The sequence below is a fragment of the Lontra canadensis genome, unplaced genomic scaffold (assembly GCF_010015895.1).
Source record: "Lontra canadensis isolate GAN:19392208 unplaced genomic scaffold, GSC_riverotter_1.0 scaffold12, whole genome shotgun sequence".
NCBI classification, from domain to species: Eukaryota; Metazoa; Chordata; class Mammalia; order Carnivora; family Mustelidae; genus Lontra; species Lontra canadensis.
In genome coordinates, this window is record NW_022631006.1 from 9,594,556 (window position 1) to 9,610,986 (window position 16,431).

General features: G+C 47.7%; 1 protein-coding gene across 2 annotated transcripts in view; it reads left to right on the forward strand.

Moving 5' to 3' along the window:
- The window catches only part of MYO5C (myosin VC), a 92,194-nt gene that overhangs the window by 38,974 nt on the left and 36,789 nt on the right, over positions 1-16,431 (forward strand). For both annotated transcript variants that reach the window (XM_032856457.1, XM_032856458.1), the window contains exons 13-23: positions 160-285; positions 3,091-3,174; positions 5,117-5,251; positions 5,700-5,797; positions 6,911-6,997; positions 7,434-7,545; positions 8,329-8,540; positions 10,544-10,709; positions 10,997-11,143; positions 12,545-12,709; positions 13,963-14,056. In XM_032856457.1, the coding sequence (XP_032712348.1) occupies positions 160-285; positions 3,091-3,174; positions 5,117-5,251; positions 5,700-5,797; positions 6,911-6,997; positions 7,434-7,545; positions 8,329-8,540; positions 10,544-10,709; positions 10,997-11,143; positions 12,545-12,709; positions 13,963-14,056 (1,426 nt within the window). The remainder of the gene's footprint in view (positions 1-159; positions 286-3,090; positions 3,175-5,116; positions 5,252-5,699; positions 5,798-6,910; positions 6,998-7,433; positions 7,546-8,328; positions 8,541-10,543; positions 10,710-10,996; positions 11,144-12,544; positions 12,710-13,962; positions 14,057-16,431) is intronic.

Here is a 16,431-nt window from a genome sequence, read left to right on the forward strand (position 1 = left end):
GATGTGCGCCTAGATGCTTTATAAAAACGAGCCGCAGATGTATGCAGCTCACTCTGAGTGGTCGGCTCACCTTGGTTTGTCAGAATTAGTATTTTTTTGTGCCCCTATTAATCTTTCAGCTCTAGTTTTCTCACTCTCTGGTTTCCTTTTCTCTTGCAGTTACCACATGGAACTGATGAAAACTGGCTTCAAAAGCTGTATAATAATTTTGTCAACAAGAACTCTTTCTTTGAGAAACCCAGGATGTCAAATGCATCCTTCATCATCCAGCACTTTGCTGACAAGGTACAGGGAGAGTCTGGGGCGATGCCGTCTGCGTTGACGCTGGAGAGGTTTCCTAGATGCTGTGGACAGGCAGGGGCTTCTCTGGCCAGACTCAAGTCACACTCGGTCTTGGTGCCTTGCCGTGACGAAGGAGACATGCACATGTGTTTAACAATTTTTAACTTGTTTTTGTCGCAAAATACGAGTTTCAACTGCAGTGCTTTAAAGATAAATGTGTGGCTAGTGGGCCTCATTTCTGATTTTAGATTTCTTGGGAATTCATGAATCTCTTATCCGTTTATTTCCTCTATGAAACGGTTATAATCAAGACGGCATAATTGTTTTCAATAATGAAAGCTGGACCTTTTTGAGGCTTTCCTTTTTCATTAAATTGTAATATGTTTATTACACTGATAACATAGGCTGGCTCAAGATGTATTTTCTAGACGATCTTTATTTTCTTCATTGATCTATTTTTTTAATACTTTATTTATTTATTTGACAGACAGAGATCACAAGTAGGCAGAGAGGCAGGCAGAGAGAGTGGGGGGGAAGCAGGCTCCCTGCTGAGCAGAGAGCCCAATGCGGGGCTTGATCCCAGGAACCCGGGATCATGACCTGAGCCGAAGGCAGAGGCTTTAACCCACTGAGCCACCCAGGCGCCCCTTGATCTATTTTTTTAATGAGACATTACTTTAATAAAAAGAAAAGGTTATTTAAAAATCACATTACAGGGGCGCCTGGGTGGCTCAGTGGGCTAAAGCCTCTGCCTTCGGCTCAGGTCCTAATCCCAGGGTCCTAGGGCCCCACATCGGGCTCTCTGCTCAGCGGGGAGCCTGCTTCTTCTTCTCTCTCTGCCTGCTTCTCTGCCTACTTGTGATCTCTCTCTCTGTCAAATTAAAAAAAAAAAATCACATTACAGAAAGCTTAGGAAATAGGGAAAAAAAAAGAAAAATCACCATAACCACTTGCCATAAACATATGTTCTCCTCTTGTTTTCGTTCCCTAAGGAAACTCCCGCCCTCAGAGCATTTGCTGGTTGGGTGTCACTCCTGGGGCCTGGCCAGTGCCTGGGGATCATGGGACCAATGCTAGTGCTGGGGTCAGAGTGTGCTTATGGTGACTGCGAGGGCAGGGCAGGGGGCAACAAGCTGGAAAGTCGTAATGATTTTGCGGGCTAGAGGAGCACTGTAAAAACCTGCTAGCGTTTTTGATTCCTGAAGGGATGCATATGAAATGAATGATAATATCTCAGGTTTCTAGTGGTTGTCTTCTGCAATTCCACAGCTGGGATCCCATGGGAGAAAGGGGAAGGGGAGCAAAAAGGTATCAGACATATGGGATTCACTTCAAGACCCTCTTCACCGTACTTGGTTTCTGCACATTTAAGTCCCTCCCCCTGGCACTTCCAGGAAGTCCCTCTTAAAAGCAGCATTTGGGGTGGATTGCAGGTTGGTGGGAAGAAACCACATACACTGTAAGGTTAGCTTAGGTTCCCTGTTTAATTAGCCAGGGAAATACAATCATTTTGAAAGTGAGACGGCTGCGCTTAGATGTAGCAAGTCAGTGCATCTTCCCACAGTCCCCAGAGCTCCCGACAGAGGCAGCTGTGACACTGTCCCCACAGATGGTCTTATTACATTGTTAAACCTTTGTCCGTTTAAGCCAGTGGCTCACACCACCAGCGAGGAAGAATTTATGCAACAACCCAAGGTCTTCATTCACAAGGGAGTGTTTGAACATAGCCAGTGTTCCTGGTTCTTAATCCAAACTCTTCCCAGCAAGGATGCTGCCTCCCTTGGGGGGACAAAGCAGAGTACTTGCTCAGGGGTCTGTGAACACCCTCTCTTCCCCCAGATACCAGCATCCCCAAAAGCCTGTTTTTGCACAGTCATGAAAATTGTACTTTGAACATATTTTCTAATTTATGAAAAATATGTATCATATAATAAACTATGTAACCCGGAGGTATAAACTATTTGGGTTTGAATATTTAAGCAACCACCGTGGATATGTTCGAGGGATTCAAGAAGCCTTATGGTTCTGAAAGGGCCACGGGGAGTTTCCCTAAACCAGACTGAAGTAGTGCAGACATTTACCCCCCTGACCCAACTCTAAGGGTTTTGGTGGCCCTCAAAAACTTTGTGGTCAAATGGTCAGTTTTTCTTTCCTCTCTACCATATTAATGCTGCTTTAGGAAAATATTTCTGTTTGAACCCAAAGGACAACACTGAGATAGTTTCCTCCTCCAGATGGTTTCAAAGGCAAAGTGAACCCCAAGCCAGTTCTTTGTAGAACTGTGTGTATTAACTGCACCCACTGCAGGAATGACTGGTCACCTGTGGCTAGAAGGAACCAACAGGTGTATACAGCGTGATCAGTGACTAGTGAGAAATCCAGGCAGTGCAAGAGCCTGGCTCTTTCCAACAGATGACGTATTCCCAGCTCCCAAAGTTTTATTTTTTTTTAATATTTTATTTATTTATTTGACAGAGATCACAAGTAGGCAGAGAGTCAGGCAGAGAGAGAGGGGGAAGCAGGCTCCCCGCTGAGCAGAGAGCCCAATGCAGGGCTCGATCCCAGGACCCTGGGATCATGACCTGAGCCGAAGGCAGAGGCTTAACCCACTGAGCCACCCAGGCGCCCCCTCCCAAAGTTTTATATAAATGGTTTTCTGTGATAAACGAAACTGAATCTCTTTTTAGAGGCTTGCCTTTTTAGCCCCTTCATTCATCATTGTTTAAAAGGAAAAAGAAAAACCCCATGGTACTTAGATGCTGTCTGCTTTTGTTTCTTTGGGAATAATTAAATCCTTTCTCTGCGTAGGTAGAATATAAATGTGAAGGTTTCCTTGAAAAGAACAGAGATACCGTCTATGACATGCTGGTTGAAATCATGAGAGCGAGCAAGGTTTGTAAGTTTCTAAGGGGGTAATTAATGTTATTTGCTATATAACTTGACATGGACCTAGATGTGCATCAGGAAAGAGTAAGAAGTATGTGGGGTGTGTACTGTCTTGCAGTGGGAAACTGTAGCTCAGACCTAGAAGAAATAACTCTTTTGGAATGGGGACTGAAATATGTATCAGGCTTCTGAAAGCATCCAAATAAATATCCACTAGATATAAAATCAGAGATCGAGCCGGGTGCGGTGGCGCGTGCCTGTAGTCCCAGCTACTCGGGAGGCTGAAGCAGGAGGATCGCTTGAGCCCAGGAGTTCTGGGCTGTAGCGCGCTATGCCGATCGGGTGTCCGCACTAAGGTTGGCATCAATATGGTGACCTCCCGGGAGCGGGGGACCACCGGGTTGCCTAAGGAGGGGTGAGCCGGCCCAGGTCAGAAACGGAGCAGGTCAAAACTCCTGAGCTGATCAGTAGTGGGATCGCGTCTGTGAATAGCCACTGCACTCCAGCCTGGGCAACAGAGCGAGACCCCGTCTCTTTAAAAATAAATAAATAAATAAAAATGTGTGGGAAGCCAGAGAGGAAGAATAGCTAACATATAACCAGTTAAGGGACCACAGTTTACATTTGATTCATTCACTCACAAATATCTCTATAGCACTACCATGTGCCAAGCACTGGTCCTAGATTCCAGACACAGCGGTGAACAAGGCAGTCAGGGCTCCCGTCCTTGTGGAGGGACAGACCCTAACCACATAAGTAGCAATGGCAGGTGGTGCTAAGCATCCAAAGGAAACCAGGGCAAGACAGAAGGAGGGTGACCCAGGGAAAGAGGTGCTGGCTCCGATGTGCGAGCTCCTCAAATCCACAGTTCTGTATGAGGAATAGTGTCGTCAAAGGAATGACTTCTGGATTTTTCTCTTCCTCTTCAAACATTTCCTTATTAACATTTGAGACTAAGAATAAGCCATACGTGAACCTTCATTGTGTGAATATTTGGTTAGATCATATTTATTATTTTCCTCTTTTAAAAGATCCCCAGTCCTCTGTTCTTAGTCAAGTGTTCTGACAGGTTCCCAAATGAGCATGCGGGCTTCCCCTAACAATCATAAATAAGTCCCCAGCATGTCAACTTCAGTTATTAAAACCGATTTATGTTAGAGAATTCAGAGTGGAAATGGCCTGCATCTCGTGTACAAAATTAGTTGATTTAATTCACCAATTTCTTACTCACCACCAAGCGTTCCCCAGGGTCCATTCTAGAAGATGGATGCGGGTCACGAGAAAGCACAGATGGGTGTCCCGGCTCAGCACAAAGCCTCTCAGAGGTGTGGCACGTTCAGACCCACTGGTTTCGCAGGGGGGTGGAATACAGGGATTCTCCCCCAAAGGAGACTGTTAATGTCTGATTTGAAAGGGGAAAAAATTGAGTTTCACTCTGAGATGGTAAGACAAAGAAGTAATTGATGTTTGATGGAAAGTAACGAGTATCTTAGAAGAAGATTACCTTATTTAGAAGAAATTGGAATTAATCTGAGTTAGGACACAAATTTTTTAAATCTTTTTTTTTTTTAACCTTTTTTCTAAACAGATGAAGGGGGTGGAGCCAGAAAATATTTTAAGAGAATCTCAAATAATGGGTAGAACTTAATTGTACAGGGATGAAAACATGAGGTAGGAGGGAGGAGATTCCAGGTGTAGAAACAGCATACAGACCCACGGACCCACGTAGACTTCGGCACGGATTTCTCTCTGCTCACGTTCCTGGAAAGAAGCCCTGTGTCACCCTGAGGGAGGAGAGTCCTCTTGTGGGATTCAGATCTGACTGTAGACGTTAGAGACTGCTAACCTCACTTTACATGGGCCTGCTGTGACTGTTTTTGTGGTTCGTATCAGCTGACAACTGAGAGTGAACACCTTTGGACAATGAAATCCTCTCTGTTTCTTCCAGTTCCAACTCTGCGCCAGCTTTTTTCAAGAAAGTCCGGTTCCTCCTTCCCCTTTCAGGTCAGCGATCACAGTTAAATCTGCAAAGCCAGCCATCAAGCCAAGCAACAAGCAGTTCCGGACCACAGTGGGGAACAAGGTACCCCGAAAGTAACTGAGGGCGAGGGGGCCAGGCCCCATGGGGAGCCAGGCAGTGGCAGGGCCGGCATTCCAGGCCTGGATATGGGCACTGAGCTGCTTCACATCTACTATGTATGTAAGTGCAAAGAAAGGCCAAAGGTCATCATCATCACACCTCAGCCTCCAAGGCTGTACACGCCTGAGCAAACCACGTGTTCACACAGTGACATGATTTACTGAGTTCCCTGCTGTTTGGGAAAATTGGATAGAGCAGCATTCTGTCCAGAGTATAGGACCTGCTAGTAATCATCACAGTCATGGTTTGAAAGCTTTCATAATAGTTGTTAATGCATGAAGTTAACATTTCTCCTTCTTTATTTACAAAGATTAGGCCTTTTTTTTTTTTTTTTTTTTTTTTTTTGCCTTGACTTAAGCATGACATTTTTATCTCTGACCTTGTCTCCTAGTTCCGCAGCTCTCTGTATTTGCTCATGGAAACCCTCAATGCAACCACACCCCACTATGTGCGATGCATCAAGCCAAACGATGAGAAATTACCCTTCGAGTAAGTGTTTCTATGCAGCAGAGTGAAAACACTGAGGAGACCATTTCTGTCACAATGTTGGAAAATTTGCTTATAATTCTCTTGAAGTTTACTGTTTCTAGCTTTTTAACAATTTAGAACAGCTCCGTCCTTCACATACACTGTAAGCCAGCACAGCCCCTCTCAGGAGGCTTGTCTCCAGGCCAAAGCAAAGGGGCCAGCTTTCCAAGAATAGCCCACAACTGAAGTTCATGCAGCTGGGAAAGCCAGAGCAGCTCCTTGCTTATAAGAAGGATTTGTGTACATCATGGTCACTAAATGTTATATTTTAACTATTAACTATAATAGTATTATAGTTAATAATACTATATTGTGTGTTGGAAAGTTGCTAACAGTGTAGGTCTTAAAAGCCATCCTCACAGGAAAGAAACTGTTATAACTCTGGGGGAGGTGAGTGGGACCGTTTCACAGTGTGTACAAATACCAGGTCACTATGTTGCACACCTCATAGCTATGACTGTGATGCTGCCTGTCACTTAGACATCAGTAAAAAAGAAAATTTGATTTTTGAAAGAAAGGTGGTAGAGGAACAGAGGTTTCACTCTCCAACATGGCATGAGACGTGCAACTTGCTGTCTGGAGCCCCTGGGAAATCCCCAGGCTCAGGAGTGGACGTTGCAGAGTCTCTTTGAGCTGACTAGAGCTGAGAGGTGTCTGAGGGATGTGGTCCATCCTGGAGGTGGCCAGTGTCTGGGGGGACCACCAGATGCTCAGACCTCAGCTGGCCAGTGTCCCTGTCCCTTCAAGGGAAATCTAGTGTCAAATGGACACTCGGAGGGGGCGGGCGGGAATGTTTCCTCCACTCTGGTTGTCCTGCAAAGCTGAACCAAAGGCCCTCTCCCCACAAAGCCGCCTCCCTGTTTCCACCATCAGACTCCATTGCTCATTTCTCCGAGCCCTCAGTCAGCTTCCGGAAGGCCGGCAGAGCTGCTGTTTTCTGGGGTTCCGTGGAGTGGCTGTTGGGGGCCGGCGTGGGGAGCGCAGAGGCCTGCCCGGGTGGCTCTGCTGCACTGCTCGAGCACATTTGTCCATCACCACGGCTTAACCCATCTCCTGACTCATGTCTTCTTTCAGGTTCGACTCCAGAAGGATTGCTCAGCAGCTGCGAGCCTGCGGCGTCTTAGAGACGATTCGCATCAGTGCGCAGAGCTACCCATCCAGGTTCGTGGTCACGCCATGTGTTGGTGGGGAAGAAGGCCCAACTTCAGATCTGCTGAGAACCAAGGGAGGGCCTGCCAGGCGTTTTTGTCAGATACCTGCAGAAGATGCCCCCAAGATTTTTCCTACTGGGCTTTAGGAAGGCCAGAAGAGGGCCACTGACAGGCGGTGCATGGGACAGGGGCCACTGCCACCCCATCACCTGTTTCCATGGCTGGTGAACACCACCTGCTGCCCCTGCACTGCTCCTGGGGGAGGAGAGAGCACAATTGTTGGGGCAGAGTGTTAGCAGAAATACGGTATGGGGGGCACACAGGATGAGGTCAAAGGTTAGTGCTGTCATCCCAGGACTGACTCCACCACCCATCAGCAGTGGAAACTGCAGACAGGCCATGCCTCCTCGCAGCCACGCTTCCTTAGATCCCCTTTGACTTTGCAGGTGGACGTACATCGAATTCTATAGTCGCTACGGTGTGCTCATGACCAAACAGGAGCTTTCATTCAGTGATAAAAAGGAGGTGTGCAAAGTGGTTTTACACAGGCTCATCCAGGTCAGTCTCACTCAACTCCGGGAATGACAAGTTCATACCAAGCTGCCTATCTCCCGGGTGTGTTTCCATACCCGCCTGTCTCAGAACTGTATTGTCATGAATGCCAAGGAAGAAAATATGCCCCGAGCATTTGGGTGCTGAGGTCAGAGCAGACACACTCATGGGGGCATCATCTCTTGAGAGTAGGAGTCACCATTAGGGACCCAGACTCGAGCCCCAGCCTCCCTCAGAGTCCTCCTATCCTACATTGTCTTTCCACCATCTATGGAGCTCCGATGGGCCTGGCTTGTATCACACAGTCAACTGAGAAGTCTCTGACCCAGGAGGGTCCCAGACAGGGCACTCCGTGTGGATTTGGATCATTGCTGCAGCAGTGAGTTGAGGGAAGGCAGTGAAGACAGAAGTACCATGGCCAGGAAAGGGTGCGGTGAAGACAAACCAAAATGAAGACAGAAATCAGACCTTTCCAGGCTCTGCTCTCTTATCGAGAGAAGCTGAAGCTTCCCAACAGCCCAACTGAGAATCACTGAACATTCACTCACCCCTCTCACCCCACAGACGGACCCCTGAACCTCAAGTCCATTTCTTCCCCCAGTGGCTTTAAACAGACATCTCAAAAAATAAATTTTGAGGTCCTGATCAGAATTTTTCTGCTTTCTGTCCAGGAGCAGATGCGTCAAAATAACAATGTTTTGGCATCTTTGAATCTCTAAACATCTTTTCCAAGCACTCTAGAAACTCTGAAAGATTTTTATTTCTGATTCTATCATTTTTCTCTTCCAGGATTCTAATCAGTACCAGTTTGGTAAAACCAAAATTTTCTTCAGAGCAGGACAAGTGGCCTATTTAGAGAAACTCCGACTTGATAAGCTCAGGCAGAGTTGTGTTGTGATACAAAAGCACATCCGTGGCTGGCTCCAGAGAAAAAAGTTTCTCCGAGAAAGACAAGCTGCTCTGACCATCCAGCAGTACTTCCGGGGTCAGCAGACCGTGAGGTACACCAGAGCTGAGGAAGCCAGGGGCTGAGGCGGGGGGAGGGGGGCGCTCATCGTGTGGCTCTCATAGTCTATGAGCCTAGAGATGAGAAGGTCATGTCTTTGGGGCAGGGAGTGCTAACTGCCTACTGTTCTCACAACAGAGGTGACCTCTAGGACCCTGAAGCTCTGATCAGGGTTTTGAAGTGAAACCAGGTATAGGGACTGGGCCCCTTTTCCATGGGAAGTGAAAATGCCAAAGGCAGTCAGGGTCCCTACATAAATGCCGTGAGTTGCCACTGACCAACCTACCTGCAGAGAGTGGGGGTGCCAACAGTACCCGAGGGGATCCATGGCAAGGCTCTGCCAGCAAACATAAAGCACCTACCAAGGGGATGGCTGAGTTGGGGGGCAGTTCCACCAATCCTGCCCCTCACTGAGTGCTTCCCAGAGGCCATGCTGGCCTGGCCAGTGAGAGGGTGTCCTTCCCGACAGCAGCATGTGCTAGTGTCCATGGGCGCTGCCTCTGTCCTCAGCATGCCGTGAGGAGAGCGGAAAAGGGAGCTGTTTAAAGGTCAGGCTGTGTGACGGTACCTGACCTCTACCTGAGCTGGTTTTGCCACGCCACACCAGGTGACCATCTTACACATATACATAGTCAGGCTTACCCTCCTGTGCCTCTGAGTCAGGCAACAGCAGCTGTCTTTAGGGCAGGAAAAGCCAGGGTTATCTTCTTCCCCAGGTCAGGCCCCCTTTCTGTTTGGGAATCACAATGGCCTGATAGTTCTACCCCTGCTTACTTCTCGTGCCTGTCCCTTCATTCTGTTCCTATGCCTCTGTCCTGCATGAGGCCTCCACCACCCCTTGCCTCCTGGTCCCACAGCACAGCCTCCCCCCGCTGTCTGTCTTCTGGAAGCAGAGTCTGTGGGAGCCACTGCCCTCCTCTTGTCCTTAATGCCTCCAGTGACCCCTATTTCCTACACTCAGTCTTTGGTGTGGCATTCAAGGCCCCCCATGGCCTAGATGCGTTCATGAGAATGGAAGCTCTGGGAGAGCCGGGACCCTGCTTTCATACACTGCTATGGGTATACAATAACTACATTTTTCAATAACACATGGTCTCTATTTTTCTAACCTCACTAAGTTTTACATGTATCTTATATTCTGACAGTTCCAGACAAATTCTCTTTTTCTGAATATTTCCGGCATTGCTTAGGCCTCCGTATGTTCACTGGTCCTTAGCTTGAAATGCTTTTTCCAGCCTTCACTGTCTCCAGAAATCCCACTTCTCCATCAATGGTTGGCTCACAAGCAGAATGATAGTTCTGTAAGATCTCTCTTACAGATCTTTTAGTCGTTACTTTATTTTTCCTCTTATCCCACCTGGCCATTCATAAGTCTGCAACATGAGGTTGTCAGCTCTGAAGGGAAGAACTTTGTCTTCACTTCTGATCCTTTAGACAGGAGTTGACAGGCTTTTTCTGGAAGAGCCTAATATTTGGACTTTGGGGGCCAGTTTCTCACAACTCTCCAAATTTGCTGTGGCTAGGCACGGATAAAATACAGATGACAGGCGTGGCGGCATCCCCATAACACTGCACAATAACAGGTGGCAGGCTGCAGAATTGGTCCCCAGACTGTAGTTTGCCAAGCCCTGATCTAGAGCCGCTCCATGATTCCCCACCGGGCTGAATGAGCAGGTGCACTGCCAAAGCCCCATTTTCTTCTCACATATGTGAGCAACCGTGAATTGACCAGCCTGAATGTGGGGAGCGTGCAAGTTGCCACGTCGTTCCCCTGGCCTGGAGCAGGCCCACATTCAGATCAGGGTGAACGGAAGCTGAGGAGACCGACTTCCAGCGGGCCTTAGACTCAATGAGTTCTAGAGTTTAATGGTAGATTTACAAAATATTTGAATGTTCCTCAGTGGGGGGATAAAATGCCAGGATTCCTAGCTCATCACTGTGCCAGGGAAACCAGGGCTCTGTGGATAACAGGTTCACTCTGCATTGTTTTTAACCAAGGAAAGCTGTTACGGCAACAGCCTTGAAAGAAGCATGGGCCGCCATCATCATTCAGAAGTACTGTCGTGGGTATCTTGTCCGCAGTTTGTACCAGCTGATCCGCGTGGCTGCCATTACCATCCAGGCCTATACCCGAGGACTCCTGGCAAGGAGGAGGTACCGAAAGGTACGGCTGAGACCCTGCACTTTCTTAGTCATAGTGAGATGGTCTTTTTCTGCAGGAAGACCTTCGCAGAGAGTGTGGAGTGCTGGTATCTGAGTGTCTGTCCACTATAGGTCGGCTTGGTCCTTGTTTCAGAAGTCTAGGTGTAATAGGACTCTGTGGGTTAATTACAAGAAATTTGTATTTTACGCTGTGAGAATATTCTAATAGTTGCGTCTCTCAACATTGGAGGAGTTGATGACAGAAACAGTGGGGAACCAATCCGCATTTCAAAAAATCGTGTTTTAAAGATGCTGGAGGAACACAAGGCTGTGATCCTACAGAAATATGCACGGGCGTGGCTGGCCCGACGCAGATTCCAGAGTATCCGACGATTTGTGCTCAACATTCAGCTCACTTACAGGGTCCAGCATTTGCAGAAAAAGCTAGAAGATCAGGTAGGTGTTCATAATGTATCTTTCATATGTATTTTTCCAACTGATTTATTTTGTCCTGGGCCAATTCCTTAGCTAATGCTGTTAAGATTTATGCCCATGTTAGGAAGTTCAGATAGATTATGTGGACCACCTTATTCAGAAAACAGAAGTACACTGTAAAAGGCTGCTCCATGCAGTTGTATAGGTTGTACACTGCACAAGGTCAGCTGCTGAAGAGTGTAAGTGGGGCTGAAATCCAGGCTAACTTTGCTTTTGCCAACACGTGTCCTGGTACAAAGCTGCCTTGAGACAGGAGTGCCTTTTTCTCACCTGCACAAAGATGTCCACATGCCAAGCCATGCTCCCTTAGGACTGTGTTGGCTCAGAGAAGTTGCTCCTTTCTAATTTGCCCAAAGGTCTATATGGTCTAACTGCAGCCCTGCCTATTTTGGGGAGACCTCTCATACCATCTCCACTGGTGGGAAACAAAAGTCCACATGCTCTTAGTGGGGAAGGGCTGTGTCATATGCAGCATCCATATCTGTAAAACTCACTTCTGGGCCTGTCCCAAACAATACTGAGATTCTCCTAGGGGAAACTTAAAACTTAGCCATGAACAGAGTCTTAGGAGTCCTTAGCGAATGGATAAATGTGCAAAAAAACCCTTGAGGTTTGGATGCAGTTTCTCCTTATTGTGCTCTTGAGCAACAGGCCTGCCCCTTCCGGGTCTTGCGCAGACCAGTACCAAAACGCTGCAGCGACAGCTGGGAGGAGGGCCCATGGGGGTCCTGACGCTGCCAGGGCTCCACCCTGGGCATGTTTGTTTGCTGGGGCTGCCATAACAAATGCCCACAGCCTGTGTGGCCTACACAACAGACATTTCTTTTGTCAAAGTTCTGGAGGCTAGAAGGCCAAGATCAAAGTGTTGGCAGAGTTGGTCTCTACTGAGTTGTCCCTTCTTGACTTGCAGTATCTGTGTCCTAATCTCTTCTTATAGGGACACCAATCATACTGGATTAGGGCCTGCCAATATGACCTCATTTTACCTTAATTTTGTCTTTAAAGATCCTATTTCTAAATATAGTCATATTCTGAGGTGTTGGGTATTAGGACTGTAACATGTGACTTTCGGGGCAGCAGGGGACACTGTGTATCCCATAGCATTAGGGTTGTCTTAGAGGTCCAGGATTGGGCTGGTCCTGCGCTCAGAGTGCCATCAGCTCAGGAAGTTTGCCTGACCACGTCTGCCTTGCTATTTGCTGTGGGATGAAGACGCTCATACGTGCCGTTGTAATTAAAACTGTGATCAGTGTAGATAAAGCCCTGATAGATTTAGATGCCATGTCAAATGTTGTGAGAGGCAAATGGAATTGCTTCTTTATTTTGGATAAACCCCCAAATATCTGCTGTTTTTTCCTCTAGAACAAAGAGAACCATGGGCTGGTGGAGAAGCTGACCAGCCTCGCCGCTCTTCGGGCCGGTGACACGGAGAAGATGCAGAAACTGGAATCCGAGCTGGACAAAGCAGCTGCCCACAGGCACAGTTATGAGGAGAAGGGGAAGAAATACAAGGCCGCCATGGAAGAGGTCTGTGCTGGTGGTGATTATGGAAATCCATGCGAGTCTTCCTGGGAAAGAGGTCATAGGACAGCATTTTCCCACAAAGCAGATTTCTGCAGAACAGATCAGATTTTGCTATTGGCTTCCATCAACAAAGGGAGGTCTACCTTTCAGGGGAGGAGATCAAAGGCCTAGAATCTGGGGGAAGGGGAGGAGGCTCATGCTTCTAGACATACAACATAAGGTTTCCTTTTTTTCAACTATCGTGAAGTGTTGAAAGCCCTTTTAAAGCGAAGGAACTCTGGCTAGATGCTTACCTCTCTTCCATGAGGATCTTGGTCCCCTGTCCCTTGTCCTTCTGGAGCGTGCCCTGAGGCATCTTCCCCAGAACAGCAGTGCAAAGTTTGGGGCAGGTTTTCATCTCTGTAGTCAAGTAAAATGAGCAGTAGACAGAGATCAGATGTCTCCGGCTCAGATCTCGTCTTTGCTGCCATCGGGTTGGGCAACCTTGGGCAAGTCCCCTACCCTCTCTGATGTAAGATGGGAGTAACAAAAAGGGACTGACAGAGTCCTTGTGAGGATAAAGTTGTGAGATGAAATCATTTAGCCACGTGCCTACTGTGGAGACCGGCACAAGTGTGAGCTGCCGTTCTCTGAAGCAGTGGTGTTTATTACCCTCCACTCTCCTATACTTTCCAAAGTCCTACGGCACCCAGGTCTGGGGCAGCCTGGAGCCCCAGGGCCCCCTCCCATGGCATGCACTGCCCGTTAGCGGCCATCAGCACCAAGTGGCCCCAGCTGCTGGTTCAACAGATACTTTACTAGGAGAAGCTAAGATAATAGGCCTTCTGTCCTGATCACACATTCTTCCCGAGTAATAATACTCTCAAAGTGTGGTTCCACTTTGTATCATAAATTATTTTTAGCCTATTAAATATATGCATACCTTGGCTATTGAGAGGCTTCCAGAAAAGGACAGAGGCATTTTCTTACTTTGAGGAGACCTTGGATTGGTGGTTGCTCCTTGACTTCAGCCATTGCCTGGCCGGGTTGAGAACCGCGTCTGCTTGAAGTCACACGGATCCCCTGTGTGAGATGGAGCACAGCATCTTGCAGCGGGCTGGCGCTGGCTGTCAGCCACGGATAGGAGTTGAGACGGACAGACGGATGAATGGACAGACGGATGGATGGGCAAAAATGCAGCCTTTCACCAAGAAAGCCTGTGGTGACAAAACTTAAAGTGAGGTTTTTAAAAAAGCTTTTGTTCTTCCCTTCCCTAGAAACTGGCAAAGCTTCAGAAGCGTAACTCAGAACTGGAAATACAAAAGGAGCAAATAGAGCTGCAGCTCCAAGAGAAGACTGAAGAGCTGAAAGGTAGAGCCCACGGCAGCCCGAGTCGTGCTCTCACGTGCTCACTTGTCCAGGCGTTCGGGAAATATCTGTTGGCATGAACTGAGTTTTAGGTAGAATTAGGAATCTGTGATGCATTCCCAGTGAAATGAGAATGCTTTTTGCTTGGCAAGGAGCAACTATATTTAAGTTGTGGTAACGTTACCCTACAGATTCTTCCGTTGCATTCCCATCTTTTGTCTGATGGCACAGCAGTCCCTGTCTCAGAACCGCCTGGGCCATTTGCAAAATGTAGATGGCTGGGCTGTCAGCCTGGAACCCTTCCATCAGGAGGTGGTGTCTGTGCGTGGTGTGGCCGGGAGGGTTCAGACGTGGGTCTTTTTGACACCTTTGTGGCGATCTGATGCACAGGCAGGGTAATGCTGCAGTAATGCTGCAGTAATGCTGCTGCTGGCCGAGGGTCTGTAGTCAGATTTCAGATCTGTCCGAATGACTTGGTGAAAGCGGTCACTTCCCCCGGCTCCTGCCCTGGCTGTGAGGGCAGGCCCTGCTGAGCCCTTGAGCTGTAGCCCCCCTGAGCTTTCTGACGCAGCCCCTTGGAACCAGTGGTATTCCTTTCATTCAGGGGCGTGAAACAGGCACCCTGAGCCTAGCTCTGTCTCACTCAGAGGCTAACTGTAGGCACTTGCTCAATCCCAGTGAGAATGGGAACCTGATGGTTCCCGTCCAGATGGTAGAAATGACCACACCTGCTTCTCTATACCGTCCAGAGCTCTTCTCTGTGAGCCCTGACAGGGCAGCAGGGCCTTGGTAGCTCAGGCCTGGGGATCTGGCACACACCAGAAGCCTAGCAGGCAGCGGATACACCAGGGTCCAGAGGAGCCCGGGGGTGCAGGTCAGGGTGTGGAGAAACACATGTCAGGAGGAGGAAATAAACACCCCGAGTCCTGACCAGCTGAGCAGGAAAGGCTGTTCAGGGGATGCCAAGCCCGGGAGTGACCTCCTGTTCCAGATGACGTGTGGTGTCCACCAGGTCTCTGAGGACCGATGATGTGGGTGTTGATGGGCACATGCTGTCAGAGCAAACCTGAGGAAACCTCAGACCTGAATGAGGGAAGGGCTTGCCCACCTCTGTTATTTTTATTACGTTATACAGCTCCTGGGTATATTTTGCTCTTTCTTCTAACTCTAAGTGATTTTTCCCATAAGAAATTTAAATTCCTACAAATGTGTCCTGAGAAGTACATATTTGACAGCACTGACATGTTTGGGTCCATAATTTTATATTTCCTTCTAAAAAGTGCCTGAAAACTTTCAAACCTATTGTTCATAAAGTGCTTATCCTATGGGTCTCTCTACACGTGGCGAACAGTGTTGTATGAAAAGCACCAGCCTTCGCTTACCCAGGGACCTGTGACTAAGGGATGTTACCACACATTTCCCCTTTTTGAGATTCCAACATGGACACCATCCATGGCTCCCAGGAAGAAAGTCACGTTCGGGCAGCTTTTTCACCCCTTGGCAAATGGCCTAAGACTTAGTAAGCACCAGAACAAAAGCTGATTCTGTGAGTGAAGTAAAAATTGAAATTATATCAAATATGCTGGCTTCTAAATTAGAGCTTAAACATTTTTCTAGTATCTTCTGGCTGAATCATGACATTCTGAGGCAGTCCTTTTGATTCAGGGACATTTGATACCTCATTTGAATACTGTTGGTTTTTTGTTTTATTTCTTTTTTTTTTTTTTTTTAGTCAAGTAATTCAGGGTAGCTTTCATCACCTCCTCCCGGGGCTCCCCTCTGGGGCAGGATTCAGAAGTGAGGTAGAAGTCAAGGATGGGATGTCAACGAAGTACAGATAGAGATGTCAGGCTTTGATGGGTTACCCCGTTTTCAAGGCGCCTGTTGTGTGTGGGGTGTTAGGAACCTGGGACTGTCACGGCTTCAGAATGTCCGTGGCTTCTGGCTGCCCAGTGTTGCCTCAACCTACCGTTTGTTGTTGGAGACCCTTGTGCTGAAAGGCAACAGCAGCTTTGTCAGAATTCCTCTTCCCCAGATGAAGACAGACAATCGTTTTCTTGGTTATGGTGAATGATGACCATGGTGAACCAAGAGAACCACTTTGGCTCCCATCTCCCTGTCGGGAACATATGGCCTCGTCAGAGATGGTTTGGGTGGTCACTGCACAGGACAGCCCCCTCTCCACAACAAGGTATTCTCCAATCTGAAGCGTTGACAGTATCAAGACTGAAACCCTATCATAAACTGACCATTGTCCTTCCCAGAGGGTGTCTGTGTGCTTTTAATAGTCATATATATCGTCTCAAAGCCAATATGCCTTTTTAAACAAGTAATACCCAGACCAAAAAAGTACTATAAATGAAACTATTCACACATTT